At 41.1% G+C, this 27,967-nt stretch overlaps 1 protein-coding gene across 1 annotated transcript; it reads left to right on the top strand.

Moving 5' to 3' along the window:
* The first annotated feature begins 105 nt into the window (after positions 1-105).
* On the top strand, positions 106-26,242 carry LOC146138322 (uncharacterized). Its single transcript, XM_083394568.1, has 13 exons — positions 106-316; positions 6,997-7,148; positions 7,425-7,578; positions 8,724-9,009; positions 9,429-9,479; positions 11,857-11,968; positions 17,750-17,903; positions 18,290-18,385; positions 19,098-20,420; positions 20,982-21,109; positions 21,677-21,821; positions 22,223-23,271; positions 24,636-26,242. The coding sequence occupies exons 1-13, from the start codon at positions 106-108 to the stop codon at positions 24,759-24,761; spliced, it is 3,987 nt and encodes a 1,328-aa protein (XP_083250694.1). The 3' UTR covers positions 24,762-26,242.
* Positions 26,243-27,967: the final 1,725 nt, after the last annotated feature.

Here is a 27,967-nt window from a genome sequence, read left to right as displayed (position 1 = left end):
TTTAGGCTTTGTGATAATGTGAAGTAATTTACCCAAAACTGCATAGGAAGGTTAGACTGTGCTGTCAGCTACTAGCAGATTGCCTTGATACTTTCAACCGGCGGAATGGACCTGCATACACTTTTGGCTGCGGCAAACTTTATCGAATACGAAAACAAGGATCTGGACAGCGCCCTAAAGGCTAACATTTCCGAACCTGTTGGGGCAACTGCACATATCAAGTCAGATAAAATCAACAATAATGGCCTCAATGTTGACGAGACAACTTATTTAGCCGAGAGGCACAACAACCAACATAGTTTCTCGGATAACACAGGTTCGTCTTTATGTACCCTCTTCGTTTGAGAAACCAAAAATTGTATAAAATGTAGTTGGAACGACCATACAATACTTTACTGATATACTACTTTTAATAACTAATATTTTTTTGTCTGTTTGTAATGGATTTTAAAACTAAATTGTCATTTTCAATTACAAAACAGATTTCGTATTGTAATATTTATTCGTGTTGACGAGCCCTAGTCGTAAAGAACTGCGACACTGTACGTGATTGAAAAGGCGTCAAAAAACATCTTCAACGGACCGAGATTTCTCCATAACGTGGCAAGTCGAAATCGGCCATTTGCGCGTGCGAGAGGAAAAAGTGTGTGCGTGCGATATGCGTACGCGCGCGCACGTGTGTGTACTTTGGTGTTAGTGGACGACATTACGACACTCTCAACCAGGGCAACTTTCCAACTGCGCTGGGAAAAAGAAAAAGAAACGGGGGGAAAAGAGAGCAGGGCGCGCGGGCTCTCCCAAAAAATCAACGCTACTTGACATCTCCCGTTCACAAATAACCGAACGTAACCCGAAGGCAATGCGAGCGGACTGAGCTCACTGCGATGGCGCCCGCCTACTGGCGAAATGACTCGACGTAGCGGGTGCGACAACCACGTGACCAGCGGCCGCGCGCGCTGCACGTGTTTGCCTGTACACGTGCAGCGTTACGCGTGTAGCCGACCGTCCCCGTCGCACGGCCGTTTGTTTGCGTTCTCTCCTCGCTCGCGCGTGCTGTTTTGGGTGTGCGAACTGTTGTCTGTGGCGCTGGCTCGCCGAGCGCAGCGATTGGTCGGATTTGCTTGGTCGGCTACGCATTTCGACTAGATGGTACGACTATCTGTGTGCTGTTTATAGCGTTTGTCACTTGCGTTGCGTAATATCGCATCATCGGTACATACATTTAAATAGGTGAGGCTACTGTCTTTGCTCGAGCGCTTGGCGGCCACGAAGTATTTTCATAACCGTCTGTGGACATTTTATTGCTTTTCTCAGCAGACAACATGTACGATAACGATTAAGCCTTTAAAGGTCGGCAATTTAGCCCAGTCGTTTTCGATCCAACTGTATATTCTCTTGAAGTTAATTTTGTAATTCGATGTGTATGACCTTTTGTTTTTCAAAAAAACAAACGAAACGATTAATTTGGTGATCAGGAGCATTTTAATTGTTAGTCGTTTCTTCTATCATTAAGCCATTGTTAGAAAGCCCCTTTCGCTAACTTTTCTACAAATAAACGAAACTTAAATGAAATAATTTATAGGAATCATTCGATTCTGTAATTCTAGAGCTAGTAAACAAAGCAAAGATATTCATTTGTCCTCCTTTGAAGTTAGCAATGTACTTGCCTGCGTGTTGTTCATCCGAGTTTATTTTACTGTTCCCAAAACTACCTTGTGTTGTTTAACATTGCAGTGTTTAGTAGTTCACGCCTTTTGTGTGGTAATCGTAAAAAGCCCGTGCCGCTTTGTGTGGTGCTCTTTCAGGGAAAACTCGTAAAAAATTCAAACCGCTCGATTGCCCAGTTAACCGTTAAAAGACAACCCGACAATCCCAGTGCTTTCCATAAGTTGCGAAACCCTCCCGAGCTTTTTACAGACTGCAAATGTGTTGCGCTTTCGATAGTGCAAGTTTCGATTGAGCTAAAAGTCTCTTCTCTCCGTGCACAGTTTAAAAGTAATGCTGGCTTCACTGTTTTTTTGGTGTTGTTACTAGGGATGTCCGATGCCCGATGCCAAGTGGTAGTATCTTCACTCGTCTGATACTGGGGTGGTGTCGGTGTCAACCTGTTGTAGCATATTAATTACGTCATTGGTATCATTTCGGGTCACGATTCTTTTTGTGTAAAATATCTGGTATTTGTATCGGATTAAAATGTCAAGTAGAGTTGTAACGATATTCTGGGCTGTAAACGCTCGTTCTGGATTGAATGCAATGTTCGCGAAACAACAACCTTTCACATAAGTCGTAAAATCACTTGTATTTACACCGGGGTAACCATGTTCGTAGTTAAATTGTTAAGGTTGGTTACCAAAGCTAATTCTTGACATACATAAAGTGTTATTGAAAAAGGAGATAAATCGAATATTACCACTAGGGTATTTTTACATTTTTTTTCTTGGCTGAAATGTAATTAGGCGCGGCGCCGAAAAAATATTATGGCTTCTGATTATTTGCAGTTTCGGGATGCAATATTGTAGGATTAGAAGTGTGATAAACCACGCATGTACAGGGAGCTTATTATTTAATTAAGAGAAACGCGGACTCGCACAAATAATAAAACCTCTTGTTTGCTGTTCCCTAATGTTTACTTGCAAAACCGAAAAACTAAAACTGGATTTTCTGACAAATTTTAGACAACGCAGTGTCTCAATTATTTGCAATTTCTAATACTCCAGTTGGTAAACGTCGTTTTGTTATTTGTTTGTTCAAGATTTTGCGAGTCGCACTTAAAAGATTAGTGGTATATGCAGCATTAGGTGAAAACACCACGTTCCGCGATCAAACCGTGTTCCCACCAATTTCTATCTCTCGGATGTAGCAACCTTTCTGCGCTATGCGAACTCACAGTGGTGCGCGAACGGCTTCAGAAGTCTGTGGTCGTATTTTGACACCGCTCAAACCTCTTTCCAAGGGTGTTCGCAACGGGCCTGTTTTCTGCAATTCTGCATATATGGGCCAAACTGGCTTCGTTCAATAAACCCGAACTGCTGGTGACAGGTAAAGTTTGGTTTAAAATCTCTTTAAACGTGTTTGGAATCTAGTTGTCGAATGGTCGATGTTAGATGTAAAGCAACTTAAATAATGGTTCTACCTCTATACACAAGCTAAATTTCGATAAAAATAACAATATTTGTTGCCAAATTATTCGATATCCTCTAAAAGCCACTGATGACTAATACATCACGGCAAGTTATTGGATAGTTTTCGGTCTAGAAACGCGGCCAGTAATTGTAGCCCTATCTTTCTCGAATTAATTACGACCCTAGATTTTAATTACCTTTCTCAACTATGCCTGAAATTTGAATTTCCTCTGCGAAAATGCGCTTGCTTGACGCACGCCCTCGAATTCGACCGATGGAAACCATTCCAGTTTGTTTATACGACTCGTAAAACCTCCAACCAATTGTGCTCCAATGATTTTTTTTAGTTCTGTTGTTTTATTCATTGTTTTTGTTGTAGCTTTTCGTGAAATTCACTTCTACCATATCCCTTTAAAACAGGGGTTCTTAAACTGGGTCCATGGACCCCTTGGGGGTACGTGAACTAGTTTTAGGGGGTCCATGAAGAACTCATTGAAATATTTGTGTATATTTGGAAAAGTAATCAATTTTTCAAAGAAAATAATTTAATTAAAAATAAAACGTTTTCGCCCTGAATGTATTTCTGATTTGATTCACTTTGGATTGGAAAATGCAGATTTCTGACGTCTATTGGTAGTGTGACGTCGATTTATGACGTAATCTCTAAAATGTCTTGCTTAAAAAAATTGGTGGGGATCTGCGGTAATAAAAGTTTAAGAACCACTGCTTTAAAACATCTTCAACTTTATCTTGCCTTCTAACAATTGTTTACAAATATCTAGACGTTTCACAAATTGGAAGCTGTCCGGAAAGTATCTTGTATTGTCGCCAGTTTGAAATCTTAACCAAATACTGACAGGATTATTCCATACACTAGTTGCGTTTGAAGTTTAAAATCTACTTCCAAGCAGGTTATCGAATTCCTAGCACGTTTCCCATCTTAAAGTCGACCAGTAAAGGTGTTTGTGTGGAATGAGGTATGCGATCTACGCTTTAGCCAGTTTCCCTGTCTATTGATAAAAAGTGTTTGTGTGGCATGAGGTAGACTTGAAGGTCACCCCACCTAGACTCAAAGGTCACCACCCCATTGATACAGGGCCACCACTAAGCCGAGTGTATTCGCTACACACTGTAAAGCTCTACGCCACGGCGATGTTTATTGAATTGGATTTGCGCACGTGACGCATTGCACTTTCCAGGGCTCGGTTGTTGGTTGTGACGTCACAACATTCTTCGTTGTTGTTACGAACTCCGGCCACGTTGCTAATCGCATTGACTTTGGCATAGTGAAGGCTATACGTCAAATCTCGTTCGATATGTCAATTCGGAGCTTCGTTTCTGTTATGGAAGAAACGTCAATAAAATTGTCGAATATTATGATTACAATTTCTGACAGTTTTACCGCACAAATCGAAATATGGAACCGATCAGTTATTGTCTACCAATCTTACTGCATGTTTGGTTTTGTCATATAATTTTCTCGTTTTCTGCACCATATGCTTATTCGCCACTTTGAGACTATTTTTTTCCTATAAACATTTTTGGGTTGCTCATCGACACCGTTACGCCATTCAAGCAATTCCAATAACAATTGTTGGTAACAATTTAGTAAGTGATTAAACTTTTGCCCTGCCACAATAGTAATCTCGCTTTTACCATGTCTAACGTTTTAAAACCACAGTCCATTGAAAAAACTTTATGGCACGATTCTACGTAATTGGCATCCTGAGAGTACGATCAATAGCACACCAAGTCAACTACAAGGTTCGTTAGACAGCATCGATTTTTTTTCTTAATTTTGATGTTTTGTGGAAACCGATCGTTTAAAGCGGGGCTGCGGAGTCGGAGTCGGAGTCGGGACTCTGGACTCCAGTAAGACCACGTGAAACTGCCCGAGTCCGACATGCGCATGCACATGCACAGTACCAAATTTTAAAACTGATATGGCCGCCAACTGGAAATTGTGAAGGCGGGATAGCATATGGTGGTATTTTCCAAGCTTGTACTGTGATTAAATGAATTATATGACCCCTATAAGTGAATTGCTGAATATCCACGTTATTTTAGTTACGTAAATTGGCGGACTCGGGTTATTTTTAACCAATACCGCAGCCCTGGTTTAACGTGAACAGGCCGCGAAAAAGCAAAAAGACCGGTCAAAGCAGCTACGAACAAACTTTCGTTAGGTGAAGACCCTCGCGAACTGCGCCCCGAGGCTTAACACGTGTTCGCTAAAAGCCGAGCCGGGCTGCGGTTTCGCCTGACGTCTAATTACGCACCGTCGAGCGTCGCGCGAATCTCCCGGGCGCATTAATTCATATGCGCGATGCCGTTTCGCCTTTGAGCCAGAGCCAGTGGCATTTAGACAACCGGCGATCATCGCAGAGGCGAACGCCACACGCCGATTGAACGCACTTAACCGTAGCTAATGTGTTTTGCTGCACCGTCGTGCGTCGAATGTTGTTTTCTGCCAGTGAGCGTATACTATACGTGTTTGAATACAAAAACATCACTGAACAGTTTCTGAACAATTACTATCCGTATTTTAACAACGTTTTTTTTTCTTACTGCTGTCCATCTTCGAATGAAAAATTACAAATTGAGCAATTCTCAGTAACGCATTTTTTATTCAAAATGACATGGTCAAATGTTTAAATCTCTATATTTCTTTGCCATTACACAAAGGTATTGCATGTTCTGTATGTGAGCTTTTTAAACTTTTTTGCTTACGGCTATTTAGATTTAGAAATTTAAAAAATATATATTTGAAAATAAGTTTTATGTTTCTGAAAAAACAACTAAAGCCGCCAAACAGAGTGTTTGAAAGATAAAAATTCCTGAACGGCTCGCTAAAGAATTCCACATTTAAGATGGAAGTGCAAAATGTTGACTATACTTTAAAACGGAACCCCGTTTTTGTCTGACGTAGATCACTCGGCGTGGGCAAATAAGGCGGGCAAATAACTTTCCCTTAAACAAATGAATTACCTTTAACAACCCAGTACCACGCAGATTTGTGCAAACAGAGGACCGTTTTAATTTTTTAACATAGAGAGTGTGCCGCTGGTGCACCTCTAAAGTAAAGGTGCAACTTTATTTAACTTTGTGGCCGGTATTTTGAAGTTATGTTTAGAATGCAAAAGGTGCCTTGTCTCTCTCTTTCATATCAAGTGTTTAATTTCCTACAGATATGATACATCATACGCACTGTCGCACTGCTTTAGGAATATGTGAGGTTTTTGGCGCTGTGTTAACTCGTAACCGTGCCGTAGTTCACAAGTGACAAATGGATGTTGGTATGTTAGTCACTCCTTGCTAGAATAGACCGATGGTGCTAGGACTTGGGTTCACATACCGCTTCCCATAGTGTACTGCAAGCGTATCGCACAAGTAACTCCAGCACAAGTGTCGCCTGTTCGCCAGACATGTCTTTCGTATTAATTTGGTGTGTCAAGTCTGCAAACTTTCTAAAGGGCATATCTGTGATGCGGCTAGGGTAACCAATGTAATGTTTTGCTTGCAAGCGTTTAACGCACAAAGTCTGCCAAATGAAAAGTAAAAAATCATTTTTTTATTGTAAAATGTTAAACATTTTTTTCAACTTTGTTATATTATACCCTTCATTGAGTAAGAAAATTGTAAAGTTTGTTTTCTCAAAAGTTGTAGGTCAAATAAACTAAACACCCAATCTAGTATCTCTGCTTAAGACTTTGGTAGTGCACAGGGGCCACAGCTCATCAGAGATTTTGTACAATGTTCTGCACACAATAATAATTTTATTCCGGCCTAACTGCTGATAAATTTATTTCTGCCTAGTGGTTAACGTTCAGCAAAGATTTATCGAAAGTCTAATCTAGTCTCTTTCCCCCTTTAGGACACCCCGAGTTTCAAGTCTCCTCTCACGGAATGAGAAGTGGCTTGGGCGGTACGCCTTCGAAAAAACCACAAGAAAGCGAAAGCAACGCGTACAGCAGCCTGCCTACTGTGAGCGTCACGTCTGCCGAAAGCTTGCCTGCTCAGCAATACGTAAGGGGATTGTTTGTATGTACGAGATCCTTTTGCAAAACGAACGGCGCACGATTTTTAAAACCGCGAGCATGTCTAGTTTTTGTCCATATTTCTACTTGGCGCACGTGCGTTACTCTACTTTCGTCACGTACTATTTTAAATCACTTCACACCCGTGCTGTGACAACTCTCCCACTTATCAGAAATTGACGTTACTATTCTATTAATTTATTCACTCAGTATTATTTTTACAGCAGTTTTCAAATTACAAATTTCCATGTGTTTTCTTATTAAGGTCAGCCGCGTTACGACTTCCGAAAGCAGTGCGAGTTACGACGACTATCCCGACTCCCCAAAACCGCTGCAAATTGTTGACGTTACTGCCCCTAGCATGGACGTGCTTGTTGCCAGGGCCAGAATGGCCATCGTTTCCACCACAGTCGACTCTGGTGGGTGTTTGTTTGTTGGTTTTCATTTGGCACAGGGAGCTTTTGGATACAACTTTCAAATGGGTGCTAAAGATAAAATTTGACCTTACTTTTTACTTGCAAAACAGAAAAACACTGCACAGAAGGAATTTTTTTTCACTTCATGCAACAATACATTGTTCAAAATCAATGTATTCCTAACAGGTCAAAATTTTTAAACAAGTTTTATTTTTGGGTCAAACGTTCTCATTTTTTAGGTCAAAAATTAATAATCGCCGTAGTAATAATATATGGATATACTATTTTAACATTTGTTTATAAGGCAATATTTAAGATTAACAACAAACAAGAAGATTGCTTACAGTTAAATACTAAAGTTCTACAACACAGTACACATCGCGCATTAAATCAATTCAGTCTCCAAGTCGGCAGGTGGCCCGATCTTAAACACCTTTTTTGCGGCAAACTTATCAATCGAATAACCACAACTTACTAAGCTTTTAAAATCCTTTCGATTAAATTAATTCTAAATTTTGTGTGACATAACAATAGATGAAACATTGTTTTTTCAATGTAGCGTGAAGTAACTTTTTTCCCCCGATTGGATTAGCTACGCATAATATTGTCCTGTTTGAACAGTTGTAACTTTCAAGCTTCAAGCGTATTTTAATTTTTCGCCATTTGCTAAACCTCTTAACTAACTAAATGATGATTAATGTAAGCAAAGGAAATTGTTAATTATTGGGCTGGCCGCCGCTGATGTAAGCTGTGTATCCTGCTCATTGAAATATTTATTAACAGCATTACAATCCGGTAATATTGCCAATAGCCGAACTATAGTAATATAAACCGTCGGTATGACCTGTTGGGGATACGCGATTTCGATTAATTACCTTTATTATTGCATATAATAAGATTCGAAACTGGTGTGAAATGACGTAAAAACAGACTTTTATAAATTCAGTAACGACAAATACAAAATATAAAATAACTGTTGAACACATCATATTCGTAAGGCCAGCTATAATTTGTAATTCACCATATAGCTTAAGGATAATTTTGTTAGAGTAAAACATGGTGAAAAGTTTTTGGCAACTTTTTCAATAAACCTTAAAATCTCGTTTAAACTAAAGCCAACGATTTTTACAACAATTTTTTTATCCCAGACCAAACCCGAAATTCACCATCGGCCACCAATCGCTACACACCCACCAAAGACAACGCTCGATCGGATGTTGTCCAGTCCACGGTAAACACCGAGCAAGCACGAAAGTCTCCCCAGGGCGTGGGTCGGCGTGTTCGGGAAACGGGGGCGCATTCGACCCCGGTGAACCCGTTGACCCCTTTGAACCCGAGCGGCAAAAAGGAGAATGGCCAGAACGTCAATACACTATTGCCTTCGTTGATCCAGACCAGCGAAGATGAGAAAGTGTACGCCGCCTTACAGTTCAAGTAAGCGCGTGCAAATAACATAATACCATTGATGTATATTGGAAAGGTGTTATTTCCAATTTTGTGACACCGCAGAAAGACTTAATTTACTTGATGTATTTAAACAAGACATCTCCTCCTTCTTGCAAGTGACTGACAGTTGTTTACTGCAACTTCCGAGGGGCTAGATCACAGATGTTATTAAACACATATGTTTGTGTGTGTCTTTCATTGTTTACTCTTATGTTGGAATAAAAGTCAGTCATTTTATAAAAAGTAAACATAAATATGTTAATGACTGCCTTTGATTACGACTTAAAATTTTAAACTATACAGGACCATTTATAAAACAGCAATTATAACTTACATTTCTCTGAGTAGAATTAAAAAATATTTAGTTCCCACTGAAAGTAAAAAAATAATTTTATTTTTATTTTTAGGCAAATGAAAAGGAATGTCACGTTGACGCACAACCAGCTAGAAAAAAATAGGTATGAATTTTGTGCTTGTTCGCAGTTTGTTAATTTTATTTCTAAAGAAGAAAAACAATAATAAAATTCGCAAACAAGGCAAACGTAATTCAAATTTTTATTAAAATTTTCCAAATTCCGCTCATTCTTTGACTTCCAAAAATTCAAACGTCCAATTACCCAAGTGTTGACAATAGCTTTAGATTAAATGTATCGACAAGCAAGGACACAAAAAGTTATTCTAACCTCCCTCAGGAACCCCTTTAAAAATTTATGAAGCATTCCGAAAAAGTGGAGCAGTGGTAACGTAACGACTGGGTTTTAGAAATTTAAAAACTTTAGAATTTAAAAATAAAAAAACTTTAGAATTTAAAATATTTTTATTAAACGCCCTGTTGATTAAAGTATCCTAAATAACCAAGTTATGCAATAATGTGGTTTAGATACAAATGCGAATTACATACTTCGCTTGGTTTGCTAAGAAAAAAATACGTTTTAGTGCACGTCAATCCCTAAAACGAACTCCGTATAACTAAGAAACCAATTAACCGAACGTTGCTTTCTAAAAAATCGCAAACCAAAAACTTTAAAACAAACAGTAAATATAGTGCCAAAATAGTATCATTCCACGGTTTAATTTGTTACAGCAAAATCGAAAATCGTGTCGAACGTGCCAAGATATCCCGAAATCTGATTGCAGTAAATAACAACCTGGTTGTTTTTGCGCAACTTGCGACAAACAATACGTGCAAAGTTGCACTATCTCATTAATAATGCACTCGGCGGCGGCGTCTAAACAAGGAATTAAAAATGCATGCTCTCCCTCGCCTCGCTAATCAGTCGACGGGATTTTCTTCGTCTCGGCTAAACCTGTCGCCAGTAAAAGTGTTTGCGACTGAGTAGCCAGGCCACTCTGGTCGCAGTCCACCTTTCCGGCTTTAGAGCGGCTGAAATATCCCTTTCGCACTAGCTTTGTCGCAAAGTGAGTGACCCTAGGCGAAGTTAAGTTTAGCTCAAAAACAGTCGGGTGAAAAGAGTATGTCGGCCGAAGTATGGAAACGGCCGAGGTAGAGCTTAAAGAGCTGGGTGCGATGGTTAGGTTTGTTGCTGGAGTCGGTCGATGCCAAGGCCAGCTGATGATCGAAGACTCGGCCAAGAGTTTTATGCTGCTGTGGTTTGTAGTGGCGAGAGTATTCCGTTGTGTTAAGTGGACGCTAAATAGTAAAACAAACGGCAGTCATTTTCGAGTATGAGATTATGCCCTTGTTTTTGTTGTTAATGAAAAAGGGAATATTTTTATTAAGTGTTCATGTACACTTAAAAAGAAACCGTAAATTAATTTGTCAGCTTAACAGTTAGAAATCAGTATTAAAGTTTTTTTGTGTTTTTGAATGGCTCTACCGGCCCGCAAAAAACACTTTATTGAGATTGGCGGCCGCTGTTTTTATAAAAACATGCTAAATTCTGAGAAAATCTATATACTAACAAAAAAGTCCGTAAAAAATTGCTTATTTCGCCAAATCCAAAATATTGATCTGTCATTGCCAAAACGCTTTGAGCTAACCGTACAACGTTATATACACGTGACTGTCGAATGGTTCCCAAACCAAACTTGGACAACTAAATAATTATAGTACAAAGAGAGTGGCCCGAATAATAGATAAAAGATTCATTCTTTTATTAGCAAACGTTTCGGCAATTTCTTTTGCCATCATCAGTGCAGTAACAACAGATCCGTGTTTAGTGTTCCTAAATAATTATAGTTTTCCAAGTAAATAAATCAAAGCAAACTTCGGCCATTTCCAATCTAGTTTGTGAATTGCCTGTATGATCTAATCCTACTTCTAATCTAATTCGGATTTTACAAAACGTTATAATTTGTCCAACGGCATTTTTACTCTCTCAGTCGAAACAAAGAGTTTGAATGACTTTTTCAATCAGAAAAGAATGGGCTATGCTAAAACAAATTAGCACACAAATATTTACCATTCACGTTTTTTATAAGAATAAATTGCGATTTAAATTAGGTTGATGGGAATAATTAAATGTAGTTGCAGTTCTCTTTTAAATCTTGGTTTTGTAGAATTTGGCAATTCTAATTCTAATATAATTCGAGAAATCGAAAATGATCTATATCCAATTTGGAAAATCCCAAATGCTCTAATTCTAATCTAATTTTAAAAAGCGAAAATTAATCTAGTTGCCAAAGTCTGCCCCAAAGAAACAAGCCGGGACTGAAAGAAAGATAAGGTCGCAGGACAAAGTATAGTGTTTACGAGCGAACGCGTCCAATGTCCAATTGCGCGTGCATATGTTATTGTGGGATTTACGACAGGCGTCCGGTTGTTGTTCTTGTCACAAGCCGAACGGCCATGCGAAGCGGTTGTTTTTTGTGCAGGCGAGCTCACCTCAAGGAGAGATTCGAGGCGCTCAAGTCCTGCATTCCACGCCTGGGGATGCGACGCTCCTCCAATCTCACCATCCTGAAAGCAGCTCTACGTCACATCGAGGTAATTGTCAACCGCAAACTATCAATGCGGTTTTCTTGATAAGCAACGTTTGCAGCAAAGGTACTAAAAGAGCAGTAGGCGTACTTAAAAAAAAATTCTGTCGGCAATCACTTGTTTTACGCGGATACTCACTGTCACACAATTCATGCAAAACTTTATCGCTGTTGTTGGCAGCTGGTGGGTGATTGCGTAAAACTTTTTACTAGGTCACTTACTTCTTTGTTTTGATTTTAGTTAAGACGAAGCAATTGTCATTCACTTATAACGAACCACGTATCACGCTCTGCGCAGCGTGCTTTTCGATTAGGTGGATTTTCGGACGTGCGTACTTCTTTTCAAACCAGCTAAAACAGCATATGGGTCGCGTGGCGTTTGTTCCCGCAATTGTAAGGTGAAAAATGTGCACACTGTTAATATGCGAGGTCTTTACTTTGGCGTGTACCTTGTTAAACTGTTGGCTTGAATAGGATATCAAATTGCCTATTTATGTCATGCTACATATAACAACAAACAAACACTAATCTAAACTGATACCCATGTTCACCTACCAAAGTTGTTACATTTGCTTTTGTATCATCAGTAGTTATTTTTCTTGTTTTTTCGATTACAAAAGAACTGTTCTAATTTAAAATAACACACCAAGGTTTAATCCGTGTCAATTATGGGTTTGCCACGCAATTATTTCATGCTAACTGGGTCGTGTTGCGTAACTGCGCCAAAATAGGCCTTTCGGTTTCGCCCTTGCAGCTCTCGCTAACATTTCGAGAAGCATTAGGGTGAAAATGTGTCACGAGTTTGTGTCATTTTTTATCTTATTAGGTTTGTAGTTTTGGGCTTGTGCACATAGCACGTCAAAAAATCACAACGGCATATTTGCATTCATTGGAAAATATTGCAAACCTCAAGCATACAACCTTTTTTCAATGGTATGATAAATATTAATGTAAAGTTGCTAATTAACACTTTTAACGATTAAAAACTAAGAACGATAAAATTACTTGACAAAAACAAGACGCTTGTCATAGTTTTACAATATTCGCAGCAAACAGCATTAACAACATTAGCGGTATCAGCATCAGCAGAACGGCAGCAGTCGTCGATTTGTTGTGTTTTACGCGCCACCGTATCCCCGGCCCATTCACGATTATCGCTGGCATCCTGTCACGTTACCATAGTGTTCCGGGACGGCAGGCACGCGGTTACCGCTGTTCCATAACAAACCGTCGCGGCAGTTATTAAAAATCGCCCGCAAAGCGTGGTTTTAAAGGGCCGCTGCATACTAGCCGGCTCCAGTTATTGTCTTTGCGGTTTGAGCCATCCGTGCGCCCGCCGTGGTGGTGAAAAACAGTAATACTGTGTGTTTTGAGCAACTGTGTTAACAGACTTGGATTATTATGTTTTCAATCTTTACCAAACCTATTAAAATCAAATCCCACACAGAAGTTTTTAGTTAATATTTTAAACGTTTCGGATTTATCACTAATATGTTAATAATGTTATTAACCATGTTATTGCTGAAAATGAGTAAAGCGATATTCGAAACGTTTAAAATGCTACATACTTCTGTATGGGCCTTTTATATTCTTGTTACGTCTTAGTACAACATTCAACTATTATGTTCCAAACATTAAAATTCAATTTGGAGTTTTCTGAAATAAGTTGGGATTAGAATGAACTCGCGGAAGCTAAAATATAAACCAGAATCCTATTTAAAACCAGTGTATAACAATAGTTTATATAAAATCTCAATTTTAGAACTTTATAGTGTTAATCAAAAGTACGTATGATAAGATAACATATTTCAGTCTGTAGAACTAGCCTGCAGACTTGTTCATTCTGAGAGACTAAAAAAAAAAAAAACAATATATTTCGTTTTCGATGAAATCAAGAAAAAAAATGTAGGTAGTAATATTTGAACAGTTTGATAATAGTTTAAAAGTAGAATTAGCAGCATATCGCACCAACTCGTCAAATTCGACAACTGGAATTATATTATAAGTCTGTGTGAAAGCTACTCAGTATATGGGTGGAAACAGGCACAGGGGTTGTTTAAAATCGAGGCCCGAAGATTTTGCGACAGTGGTCGTGTAAATTGGCGGAACACGCGCAAACATCAGCTATCGGCTGCCGGGAATTCTTATATGCGAAAGCGGGGCGTTTTACAGGCGCCCTTGGTTCCAATTGGCCCGAGCCTCGACCTTTCGGGCCTCCCACCCCCTCGACCGTCTCGCAAATTCTTCGAAACCGGACGAAAACGGAAGCTTGGCCATACGCTTTATTTCCCACCTGCCTCGATTGTTTTCAAAGCGTCCGTGAATCAAACGACTCCCATGCAATCATTTCTGCTTAAAAACGTTTACCTGTAAACAAGGGACCGGGCCTTTTTCACTTTAAAACTTTAATCCATATTGCCGGCGAAAGCACCGCTTTCGCCATTGTATGTTTTTTGTGGATTGTGTTAAACCGAAAGAGTTGAAGGATTCGCTTTGTCCATCTGGACAGTCCCGTTTACGTTACCAAAGAAATGCCTTGTCAGCTTGATGTAAAAACGCTAGAACGCTTTTCTGCTTTGCGCCATTTCGCAACATTAAAGTAACGACATTCTAAAGTAACGATATAGCTCGTACGAAAACATTCTTTCGAACGCCTATGGGTGAACTGTGTGTACAGTTATTAAGTTAGGATTTTCGATAATAGCGAATGATGGCCGAATTCTGGTTCTAAGAAATCGAATCGATGCTTATTCGACTGGTATTGGTGCCGATCCAATGACAAATTGGTTTGCGCATTTCGTCAACAGTTTACGATCCGATTGACCGATTGCTACCTATAATAGAAAACAACATAGAAAATAGTTAATTACAAGTCGAACGTCACCTATGGACTTTTAACGTCAAGGCAAATTTTCATGAACGAGAAAAATCTCTTTACGTGTTCAAAATTTTCAGGCGTAGCACATATTTATTGTCGCATTTTCTTCAGCCCTAATGATCTCTCAAAATGACCTGGTTAAAGTCAGGATTTTGCGAATATTAAGTGGTCCCAGGCCGACGCCATCGATGCAATGTCGACTGTGTTATTTTTCGCTTTGGCAAATCGATGAAGACGCGAAGTACAAATGAATAATTGATCACGGTGAATTGCCAAATCCAACTTTTCGTCGTCGATAGTTTTTGGCAATGGTTAAGACGCTTGACTATTCTATGCACGTGACGGGGTGAAACAAACCAGTCACGAACACCCGATGCATGATCATAAGTGTGTTGAAAGTTTTAATGTGATTCTAAATACCATTTTAAAATCTACCGACAGGCCTAATAAAACTTTTGCTGTGATCACGGAAAGTTATTCAAAACTTTTTTTTAATTGAATGTGGTTGAATTTTCATTAAAAAATGTAATCACACAGCAACATATTTTATTTAATTTAAACTTGGATCCGGATTTTCTGATTAATTTAAAATCAATTTTCGCTGCACTATTTAAAAAAAACTTTTTATAACGATTCGCTAGCAACCAATACTAATGTACGCCAAGCTTTTTTAAGAGAATAGCAAATCCATCAAGACAAACGTCAAAGCCAGCGACGCCGAAGGCGCTTTACAACGCCAACGGGCACAGTGCCAAGTCATACCACCACAATGACCGCGATGAGCTAGCATTGCAGCGTTGCACAACTGGCTGTTCGTCTGCAAAACGGCGTTGTCTCCATTGTCACATTCCACTTTAGGTCACGTGCCCTCTTTTTCTCTCTCGTTCTGTGTGTCACGTGACAATAGCAGCTCCGGCACGAAAAAAAGAGAAGAGTTGTTCTCTCTCCGTCTTTTTCTCTTCGCGTTTTCTCTCTGCCTTCTCTCGCCCCTCGATTGCCCAACCTTTGCTTTCTTCTTTTTGAGCGCGTGTTCTGTGCGTTGTAATGCCACCAGAGCGCCGCTCGTATTCATCCGCCAGCCAGACGAAAAGGGCGTCTGCGGTGCGTTTTCCCTGCGCCCACGCGATTGTGGCCACGCACGAGTGACTGCTGGGCGTCTCTTGCGCAATAATAAATTGTCACACCGAAAAGGGGCGCCGCAGCGCCGCTGGCGGAAAAAATGTCTGAATGAATTGCGCAACCTTGTTTACAACGCGAGTGTGGTTCCGCTTTACGTATTGTGTGCTCTAAAGCGGGCCGCGTGCAGATTTGCTTTTTGAGCAAATACGGATTGCGATATACTTCTTCCTTGTATGAAATCTCCACAGAGCCCCCATGTAGGAATAGTTTGTTACACTGTGTATGCGACAGTGTTGACTGAAAAATCATTTAAGATTTTTGTTTTAGGGATTGCTTGGCGTACTGTTTTCCGAGTGTCTTTAACGGGCCAGTTTCTCTTTCGTTCTGACTTGCCACTACATGACTAACCAACTTTTGGACGCATGTAAAGCTGCCCCAAATTCCAAGAAATGTTTATCGCCTATTTCTTTGGACTGACAAACAACACTTTTTATGCGTGGTCCACACAAAGCGATGTCACGCTTCCGTGACCAGTTAGGAAAGCAAAACCTTACTTTTTAACAATTTGTTCGCTCACTTGTTTGCTCAATCCATTTACGCAGGGATTACCGAAACTTACCACAAAATTTACGATCAAGCGTGTTGAACTAAAATGTTCTATTGTATTTCGTGGCACCACCTAAAACTTTTCGCACAATTGAGTTACTAATTACCAACAATGAGTTTTGTTGAACCCCCTTTGTTAGCAGCAATAAACTTACATTGGTTTATTTGATCAGTTTAATGCAGCCCCTTAGAGCTTAGGCTGTACATAGAAATTGTCGAGTAGCACGGATTTGATAAAGGTTTCTAACGACTCCTGGGGGCTTTTGGCAGGCTTTCAACTATTCGCACGCTTAAAAGTTGTTGTGACGCGAATTTCCCCTGATCGGCCGGCCGCGAACTTCATTGATCTCTTAAGTGACTGTGACGTATTTGTCGCAAACAAGAAGGCGTTCTCGGGGTTACTCCGGTTCACCTGAGGATGTTATAGTATCGCCAAGTTATGTGTGCGCGACAAGTTTCTACATGGCTATTATTTTGCTGAGTGATGCTTAACTAAGTGGTTCACGTTGTAACTATCTCGGTTCAATCTTATTTTTTTATTTGTATTACGTTTATATTCTTCAGATATTTTAACTGTGTTTTATATTAAGTAGTTCTGAAGCTTTTTCGCACCCTGAAGAAATAGTAAAATATCGTGGTTCACTTCAAGTTGTTTTCAAAATTTATTTTGTATTTGCAAAGTTTAATGCGCGTGTTTGTGGCCATAAATATGCTTAAAACGACTTTCCGTCGTTGGCGAGCATAACGGCAGTTTGTCGCCAATATGAAGGAGTTATTGGATTTTTTACAGAGCCATCGAAGATGCAAATAAAAAGCTCCTGTTGATGTTTTCGACACCGATTGTTGAATATGATATCGAAGCATAGTGTGCATTAAAGTCTCGTGTGGACGATTATTATTTTATGAATAAATGTTTTTAAAAATACTAAAATTCTGCGGCCCATTTAAGAATCGATAACACTTAAATAAACAGTTTGAAATCCCGTGCGTAGAACTTTTCACGTTTGTTTTAGATCAAGTCATAACTATAATACCTCTCTTCAATCGTTGAACACGTAGGCGTTCTTAAGGTTCAGTGCGATCACTCGCTTTTACGCGCTTAAACCTTCGACCTACAAAAGCTTCCGGATCTCTACTGTTACATTCATCATTCGCTGGCGTCAACCTTGTTCTCGTGTTTTGCAGACGCTCAAGAAAAAGGCCAGCGAGCACCAGCAATCGCTCGAGGCGCTGAAAAGCGAAAAGCAAGAAAAGTTTGACCGCCTGGTGGCGCTGAAGAACGAGCTGCTTGAACAGGCCAGCAGCAAAATCATCGACAGCTATCTGGAAGAATCTTTGAGCAACGGTAGTTTTATTTTGGCCTGATCTTGTGTAGTGTTGCAATGAAGTAGAGATATATATTTATGCTTTATTTTGCTATGGTTTCTAAAGCGACATCATGTCATTAAAACAAATCTAAACTCTAGTAAAACCAAAAATATAATGATTGGTGTAATACTATATGCCTCTCTTTTTGGTCTTAACTGACTGTTTTGTTTTATTTGAGAGGTTTTTTTTTAATTGAGAAGTGTGCAATGTTAAACTGTGTCAGCCAATATAGTTACGTCCAGAGTGTAATTCTTTGCTGTTTACGGAAAACAATAAAATTCAAATGAGATCATACCTTTTTAAATGTTTGTGTTTTTTCGCATGGACTTTGTTAAATCGATACATTTTTTCGTTCAGGTGGTGGCGATTGTACAGAAGACACGGCTTCTATCGCTTCAGTGCAGACCGCTGGGGAATTAGAAGACGATCAGCAGTCGACCTCCACTGCGTCAGGTATACGCCTCCGTCAGTTTGATTTTTAAATGGTAAAAAAATTCTTTGCAGATAAAGTTGTCCGCACACGTCATTAGTCGAAATACGACTAGCGTTTCCCAGTTTTATTTTTGTGCCGAGTGGAAACAAAAAAATCTAATATCGCTTTTATGAAATTTTAACGTAAATCAGTGGTTCTCAACCGGGGTGCCGGGGCACTTTATTGTGCCATTTTAAACGTTTAGGAGTGCCAAAAGGTATTTTAAATTCTTTAGGATTTCATTTTTTCCTTAATTCGTAAGTTCTTGACACAACTTTTTTGTGTACGATAAAAGTGCCAGTAATAATTTAGAAAGATTTTTTCAACCTTGTTGCACAGTTAATGTGCTGTTTTAATCTCGTTTATTTTAACGTTCAGTTAACCACTTAGCAAGATACGAGCAAGGGTGCCGCGAACTATTTATAATTTCCTTTGGGGTTACTCAAGCCCCCCAAAAAATTGCAAAACATTGATATACATTATATCAAATCATATCTTATGGAGGTGGTAGAAACTATTGCATCAACCGCCAACCAGAACCTGACAATCACTGGTCGTCGTTTTTATTTTAATTCTTCAATTTTTACTACCTCCTTCATAAGATATGATTTAATTTAATTTAGGTCGGTGTTTCGCAACGTTTTTTGGCTTACGGCATAAATTTTGTTAACTCTTAAATTTTCCCGCATGCAGAAGCGGAAGAAGAAGAAATAAAAGCGGCCGCCAATCGCGGTCGCGCTCACCAGTTCCGCTCCCCCGACTTCTCTCGCGACATCGTCATCTACCCACCTCCCACCCATGCCGGCCGACCCCAGCCCCAACCGGCCCCCGTGATGCGCCCGCCCTCCGCCAGCTCCAACCCCGCCATCAAGCAACAGCAGCATCAGTTTCAGCAAGACAAGCCGCAGCCGCCGCCATACACCGAAGCCAAGCGCGTTTACGTAAACGGCTCGCAAAAGTCGCCGGTGAAATTGTACGGGACCCCGTCTGGCCGCTCGGCCACCCCCTCGCCCCCTTCCAACTGCGTGTCGTTCTTTCCGCGCTTCAACATCGGCAGCGGCGGCAGCCCGCCCCTGCACTCGTCCAACGACATTCTGTCCGGCGCCAAGCCCCCGCAACCGACCGTCTTCGCTTCGCAGAAGTTCGCGTCCGTTCGGAAGGGCTCGGAACCTCAAGCAGCACCAGCGGTCGCTCCAGTCACTGCTGGCGTGCTGAACCCGGTATATCAGGTGCTGAGCAGCTACGCTATGGCTCAACCTGGCGTTGCGGCAAAAGCAAACATGAACACGAAAACCGACACCGAAGTTATCCCCACCAAATTAGTGCCAGCTACTGACACCCATCAGGTTTGTGAGGAGAAGCAAGCGGCCACGCCCACATCATGCCCCACTGCCAGCAGCACCACTGTGGTTGTGGGCGCCGACGGCCGGGTGGTTTCCCTTCCCACCTTCTCGGGTTATCAGGTCAAGGTCAAGTACGTGACCCCCTCCATAATGGTGGCGTCGCAGTCGCCTACGAGCAGCGGCTCCGGCACCACAAGCACAAGCCAAGCGCACATCCCGATGAAAAAACGTCACTATGACGTCAGCACTTTCGCGACGCCCAGCAGTAAGCCCAAGGCAAAAGCGCTGAGCGACAGCGTGCCCAAGATGACGTCACTCTACGTGGGGGCGTCGGCCGCTGTTCTAGGCCTGTCTAATTCCGAGTCGGGCCTCTCGACGTCGGACACCGAGAGCGAACGCGATTCTCCGATGTTTCCTGAACACGCGCGAACGGGCGCAAAGTTGCGCCACCATCACCAATGGAGACGGAGCACCGCAAAGGAGTGGACAGAGTACCGGGGAAGAGGCCCAGAAGCCGCTAAGCGGAACAACTTCATCAGCTACGATCCACCCAAACCTTCTCCTTGCTCATCAACCGCCTCTTCTTCTCTGTCGTCTGCACAAAACCCCAAGCAATCCGGCGAATCACGACCCAAAGCCACCTTTAGCTTGTGGGATCGAAAGCACCACGCAAGTAGGCGCTTCTGCAGTTGGATTTCGTTTTCTTTTTGATAAAATCTTTCGGAAACTCTACTAAAATGTAACTATTAAAAAGTAAAAATATATATTACTTTTTCAATGTTACTCTTTTAACTTTAGATTAGGGGTTCTTAAACTTTTTTACCGTAGACCCAAAAAAATTTTGTTTTGCGTGGACCAGTGTAGGCAAGGAATTTTAGAGATGACGTCATAAATTGATGTCACAATACAAATAGACTTCAAAAATCTGATATTTCAATTAGGGTTTCATGGACCCCTAAAACTAGTTTACTTACTCCAAGGGGTTCATGTACACCCCAATTTACGAATCCCTTATCTAGGTAAACTGTTAACTACTTTTCCAACGTGTTGAACTTCGATAATTTTCCATTATACATCAAGTTTTTAACATTCCATAACTGCTATTGATAACGCATTACAAATAAATTCAACCATATGTATCTCCATTCTTACTGAGGAACGATAATAATCAGAATAATAAATAATTATGCTGGCGAACGAATAGAGCTTTAATTGTCGTCATCCTTTGTTGCAGTTACCATGACGACGGCCACGAACTGGCGCGGCAAGCAGCAGCAGCAACTTCTGACGTCAAAAAGCAAGAGCAGCCCCCCTTCGCCCCAGATGTCGAACCCCACCTCACAGCAACCATCCTCGACTCAGGTGATTGCGATGTTTTGTTGAACAAAACGAGATTTTCGAAGCGCTTTGGATTGCTGTTAGCCAGCTGCGATTTTCGTTTTTACTCCTTCGATTTTGATCTGCATTGTAAATAAAACAATGTATTGCCTGAACTGTTTTAATTCAAAAATAATCGTAAAAACTTTGTGTATCAATTGTAAAATTGCTCTTCCGGCAAAATTTTATTAAAGTGCCAACGTTTCGATGACCTATTCTTTCAAGGGCACTACAATTGCAACTATATGTTTATTTTTCCTATAGTTGCAAATTTTATTGCCCTGAAAAAGATTGCCTGAGTAGGTAGTCGAAACGTTGGCACTTTAACAAAATATTGCCTAAGGCACAATTTTACAATTGAAACAAAGCCTGGCAGCAGTAGCATATTCAACTTTGTGTATGCCTTATCGTAATTTTAAAAGAGTTAATCCATTTATAAAATATTTACCCCATCCAAATCAGAAAACCTTCATTCTAACCAGGTTTTACGGCCTTCAGCGTGTTTTTGATATGTAGAGGTATTTGAAAACTTACTCCGGTGTGTTTGTGCAGGTGTGCTACACAACCCTGCGAGAGCCATCCAAGCCGACCGTGCCGACCACCCTAGTGGTTGGAAGCCAGGCGTCGCAGTCGCCGCAAGCTGTCGCCACGGAGTACCAACTTGCCACCTCGTCTCCCTACGAATTTGCCGCGAAGGGTAAGCTCTAAACTCTACCACGAACGGGATACGTGCTTCCCTCTAACTCAGCGGTTGTTAAACTGGGGTCCATGGACCCTTGTGGGTACGAGAACAAGTTTATGGGGTCCATGAAGGCCTGACTGTAATATTGGTGTATATTTGAAGAGTAATAAGTTTGTCAAAGAAAATAGTTTAATTAAAATTAAAAGGTTTTTGCCCTGAATGTTTTTATACTCTGTTTCACTTTCACATTTTTTGCCTGGAAACCGCAGATTTCTGACGTCTATTTGCAATGTAACATTAATTTATGACGTCATCTCTAAAATTTCAAGCCTACCCTGGTCCACGCGAAGCAATAAAATACTTTTAGGAGTACGCAGTTATACTATACTAACTTGTTTTTCGTTGTTTTTTCTCAGCTACGACTCCGCAACCCGCTAAAATTCACCAAAGCCAAGTCGAAATCGGCACGGTCATCCGTCCAGCTGACCCGCCGCGTTCATCAGTCGCACTTCAGCAACTCGCCCAGCTGACCGCCTCGAGAAACGTGACGACCAGGACGCACTTCGTACAATCAGCAGCGAAAGTTCATGTCACCGCTGCCACCGCGACCTTTCCGTCGGTGCCTGGAAGTTTTCCCCAAGGCCAAGCCGCGCTACAAGCCGTCCCTGTCTCGCTGCCCAGCAACCACGTCGCCTACCAGATCGTGCCGCCCAACTTCATGACGCAGGGCGTTGTGATATCGGACAGCGGGTCTAGGCAGCACGCACCCCCTGGCGTTAACGCCCATGCGATGGGCTACTTGCTGCCCGCCCAGCCACATCAAGAACAGAAAGCACTGTCGCAGTCACACTCCACCGGCGACCGCGCGACTTCAGCCAACATTGTGGCGGCGCCAGCGGGCAATATGCCATTCATGATCCCGGTCGGCTACGTGATGTACCCCGGTAACATGCCCGTGGCCCAGCACGGCGTACAGCTGGCCAGCATCCAGCCTCCCAGCGCCAAGGTGCTGACCGCCGCGCAGCCAGAGCTCATGCCCGTGTCCTGCGCGCAGATCGTCTACCAAACGATGCCCTCGGGCGCCGTCAAGCGCTCGGCCACGCCCGTGCTTGTCACCGAGCGGGGGCGCACGAGAGTCGGCTCGGCGGACAGCGCCGGCAGCTCGACGATCTCGGCCGATTCCATCGACACTGACAAACGCGAAGCGCCCAAGCGACAGAGAATGAGTCCCAAGGACCAACCGACGCTGCCCGTCGCCCCTGCCCTTCCGCCCGGCCAACTTCTGGCGCCCTCTCACGGCGGCGCCCAGCTCATGTTCCCGGGAAATCCCCGTTTCGTTGTGGCCAACAACGGCGCGGCGATTCCGATCAACTTGCTCGGCTATCCGTTCGCCTCGCACCACTACGAAAGCGGTTCCATGCAAACTGTGCAGATGGCATCCGCGGCACAAGGCGCTTCCGGGCAGGTGAGATACGATTGCTTTGTTTCTTCTCTTTTTTGAAAAAGGTTCCATATTTTACATTTGTCATGTCTACCGTCTGTCAAGGTTTCTTCCAATATAAATTAGCTTAATGTACTCAAACTGCAAAACATTTGCATTTCTTCTGTTGTCTGTCGAGTTTTGTTTGCAATTTCGACAGCACCTGTTGAAACATACTAGCTTGACTTACTCTAATTTTCAGCAGCTAACCCAGATACAATCTATGTTCGCTTCTCTGTTGGAAAAACACAACAGGAAAAAGAGTTTAAAACCTGTCGATTCTTCCGATGTTTACATCATCAACCCTGTACTGTAAAGAAGGGCTGGTCAATTCTTTTCAACAGCTGGTCGCATGTAAAGCACAAAATAGTGTGGCGGACCGGATCAAAACACGATCTCCAATACACCCAAAATGACGTCCTAATTTGACGCTATAAAACAAATCAGCTTAAGAAAGGCGTTTTTACGCTAGGAGTGGTTCGCTGATATGCAAGTAAAAGCGAATAAAAAGAAAAAGTGCACGTGAAACGCGAACGATTTGAGGCTAGTCGGTTCCAAATGCATATTTTCGCAAAATCGTAAAATAAAATCATAAAAGGATTTAAAAACTGGCAAAAATAGAGTTTGAGGCGGCATGTCTGTGTGACCGAGGAATACTTAGGAGTGTCGCAAAAAGTAAATTTTAATAAGTAACCTAATCCATTACAAATAGGCATGTAGGAAAGCAAGCAAAACCTGAATGTACACCACAGCACTCGTTATGTAGTTAATTTACCATATCATGATATTTACCTCTTGTCTTATAGTAAGGGTGTTTGTAATATATTAAGGTTGTTTGTAAAGTTATAACTGTATTGAATGAAATAGTATATGACGCGATTTTATTTTTATTACTTAGTGTTCGACAAGCTGGAAAGTTTAGGGTCTACTGCTGTTTATAGGCGTCAGTATAGTTTATACCTGACTTACTCTAAACCCTTGAGTTACTCTAATTTTCAGCAGCTAACCAAGATACAAGTATAGTTTAAACCTAAAGGGTACAACATTCTATTAAATACTGCAATATCGCAGTGACTCAACATTAAATACTAATTAGCTTGTTTTTCTATTCTGATCTGTTTTTATACTTCTGTTTGTTCAGCCTTTACAACAAGTTTCAAAATTTACATGCGTTAAGCGTTGTCTCTAGTATTTTTTAAACGTAACGTACAAAACGTTAACATTGTATTCTCATGTTATTCTATTTCGAATGTTCCAAATTCCAATAAATAATCGATATTGGCTCGACACATTTCATTCCAATTTTCAGACGTCAAAAAAAATTAAAATCCTATTTTTCTTTATCTAAGGTTTGGTCGATCAATCAGGGCATGGGGTTCCAGCTGGCCCCGGCCGCCGGCCACACGCAACAGTCCATGACGTCACCCGTCACGCTTCAGTTGATGCCAACCGCTCAGCCGGCAAAGACGAGCTAGCGACGGATTGCCACCAGTTACGCCACTGCATCTTGTGAAAAATACTGCTGAAGAAATTTGCAACATTGCCAATTGCCACTCAAACCCATCCCTCTTATATAAGTTTTATAGAATGGAGTTTCTTTTTGAAATCCGACACCATTGAAAGTACGTCTCTGCTTGTCGATAACTGCTCCGTTGACGCATATATAAACAAGTAAAACTCAAAGTTATGAAACCTGAATGCAATAGAGCAGTGGTTCTCAGCCGCCGGTCCGCGTCAACTCTCCTGCCGGTCCGCCAAATGTATTACAATTTTAAATCTAAATTGCAAAACTCAAGATGTTGAAGGCTTATCCATCAAATTAAGAAGTTCGCTAGCTCCGTAATTTGCAGCATTGTCACGTAACTTATATGAGTTAAAACTGTTAAAGGTCTACTTTGGACTTCATTGTATCGTCACAATGCTGCAAGTGTTTTGGCCAACTGTTTAAAAGTAGGCTACAACTCGTTAAAGTCTTTAACTTTAAGACCAGTTGTATGTGAAAGTAAAAAAAGTGTTTTAGTAAAAAAATTTGGGTTGATTTTTATTTTTGAAGGTCCACCGGTCCGCAAAACTGGTTTTGAAACTTTACCGGTCCCGTAAGCTAAAAAGGTTGATAACCACTGCAATAGAGGGCCAAACATTTGTTTTAGGAATATACATTTGCCTCGCGGAGTTTAATTCTTATTCAAGTAGAATCCCATCTGTAAACCAAGCGTCTAATCCTGGACATTACTCAAGTTTTAAACGAGTATTATTTGCTTCTTTAAATTGTCATTTCCTGTGTTTCCCAAAGGCATTAAGTGTCATGCCCCCAGTCTGCCGCGAGGTTTAGCGAAGTCCATTCGATCCAGACCTTTCGCCACCTGTGCGTTTTCGGTTCGAAATATTTCAACACGAATCAATACGCGGTTTAGTATGACCTTTGTTTATCTATGGTGGATCGTATTCGCTGCCTTGCCGACCCGTTGCGTTACCGCAGCTTTTATGCATTTTACTGTTGTCGTAAAGATATTTTACCGTTTGATTTTAGAAGAAAAAATGTTTTATTAATCAAATTTTTTTCTACAGCTAACCCGTTATTTTGCGCTAATCAAATTCACATTTTTTTCACGACTTAAGTCTGAGTAAACAAGTTGTGAAAGTTATTTAAAATTTAACGCTAATAACTGTTCTTCACGCTACCTGGGAAGCTTTCCTCTATATAACCCACGTTTTGCTTTCTCCGTCTTATCGTTTTTGTTTGTATTTAACTGCAGTACCTGCTATACATCGGAAGCTATTAAAATTTACCACATCAGTTCCTGAAGTTATATGCGGTCGATTTATTTTCCGGTGCTTGTTTTTTTTGCGTTTGCCCATCGCACCTGCCTCAAAGCGACGCCTAGTATTATACCAGCGAATATGTGTAGTTTTGTTCAACCTCAAAAAGCCTATTTTTATATTTTCGCTTTTTCCCGTGCTTATTTTATTCCAAACTTTCACGATGCCCGTAAAATAAAAGCATATAACTGACATGTGGTTTTTATTTTAACCATGGCGGGGTTTTATAACTAAAATTTTGTTAACCGATTTTTTTATCTGTTAATGAAATACAGTTCAATCGGAACAGCCTCTGCTTTAGAGGTCCAATTTAAATTGCCATATGGAAATAAGTGACCCCTGAAATGTGTATGTTGCAACTTGAGCTGTTCGACATCTGTTGTATCATAAATAGATAAACGATTGTCAGTAACCCAATACTTTCTACATATGCAGATTACGGAAAACTAAACTAACTCTGCAAATCGCTGACAGTTAAAAGGTCGTGGTATAGGAAAGTGTTTACACTTCGTACTAAATAGATCGCGCAAAAGAGCAATAGGGAGACAAAGACAAAGTTTTCAACAATGTATAAAAACGTTTGATTACCCAGTTCAATTATGCGTTTTTTAAGTACTGCCACTACTACAAGAGAAGTTTTGTGATAGAATGGAGTTGATCATAGGATAACATCCATCTCTTTACTTCAGGTATAATAAGAACAGAGAAGGGCAATGAAAAAGTAAACAAACAAACAAAAAAAAATGTCAAAGTAGGCTTTAAAAAAATTAGGCAATGTCTATTCTCGTGTATCTAAGGGAATAATTGTCTTTAAGGTAAAACGAGTTGACTAGGTTGACAGAAACACTTGCGATTAACATTAGACAAACGTATTATATATAGGTATATGTGGACAATTGGTTGTAATGGTTTGCGTTTTCCCTAATCTTTACAGCCTTAGCTTTCATCTTTACAGCCTTAACATGGTTTGTTACAAAGGAATGATTGCCAACAGCGTTTTCGCGATCCTGACAATGACGCAACTCGTGTGTGGAATGCATTACGCCGTGTTGCACAGAGCAACCAGGATAGATTACCTGCAGTTAATGACTTCGTTTCTATCACTGCTGATGCAAGCTTGGACAGTGCTTTTTGCGTTTTGGGATGAAGTAACCTCTTACTACTGCAATATATTCGGCATAGTGTGGCAGCTTTACACGCATTTGTTGCCGCTCGTGACTTTTTTAACGCTCTGGGGCCACTTCGACTGTCGATTAAAAAAAATAGGAATGAAAATGAAAGAGCGGATCATCATTTCCCTGCTGTCGCGGATCTTTTGCATCGCAAGCGTGTGGCTGAGGATCGGTTTCGCAATTTACTACAGCTTGAGAGCGCGAACGTTCTCCCACGAAAGTCCCTGCTACCAAATTAAGGACTTTAACCAGTGGGTCGTGAACGTGGCGGTCGTCGGAATCTATTTCACTTCGTTTTCCCTGCTGGCACTCGCGTGTCACGTGGCTTATTTTGCGCATCGCCCCTTTATGAGCTTTGTCCAGGTGGAAGCGCTGCAGCAAGTCAGGAGATTGCGCATTTTCGTGGCGCTTTTTCTCTTGCTGGACACTTTCATGAACTGCTGGCCACTGAATGCCGCGCCAATGCACTTTATGCGCAATGTCACCTTGCTAAACGGTGGTCTGTTGGCGCTTCTTTGCATTATGATTGGTTCAGCGACCAATTGGCGAGGACACTTTTGGTGTTAGATCAATGGAATGGATTAAGACGATTAACATGAGACGCTGAGAAATTTATTTTACGTAAAAAATAAACACAAATTTAGTTTATTGTATTGCACACGTACAACAAGGCGTTATACTGAAAAGCT

This window comes from Ascidiella aspersa, chromosome 7, assembly GCF_963924565.1.
Source record: "Ascidiella aspersa chromosome 7, kaAscAspe10.2, whole genome shotgun sequence".
In the NCBI taxonomy this organism is placed as follows: domain Eukaryota; kingdom Metazoa; phylum Chordata; class Ascidiacea; order Phlebobranchia; family Ascidiidae; genus Ascidiella; species Ascidiella aspersa.
The sequence above is the reverse complement of the archived record's forward strand: the minus strand, read 5'-3'. Positions and strand labels throughout refer to the sequence as shown.

Excerpts from the sequence above, each read along its gene's own strand:
- LOC146138322 (XM_083394568.1), top strand. The coding sequence starts at position 106 with ATGGACCTGCATACACTTTTGGCTGCGGCAAACTTTATCGAATACGAA. Across the intron at positions 11,969-17,749 it reads CAGCTCTACGTCACATCGAG|ACGCTCAAGAAAAAGGCCAG; the intron begins GTAATTGTCAAC and ends CGTGTTTTGCAG. Across the intron at positions 23,272-24,635 it reads CACAAGGCGCTTCCGGGCAG|GTTTGGTCGATCAATCAGGG; the intron begins GTGAGATACGAT and ends TCTTTATCTAAG.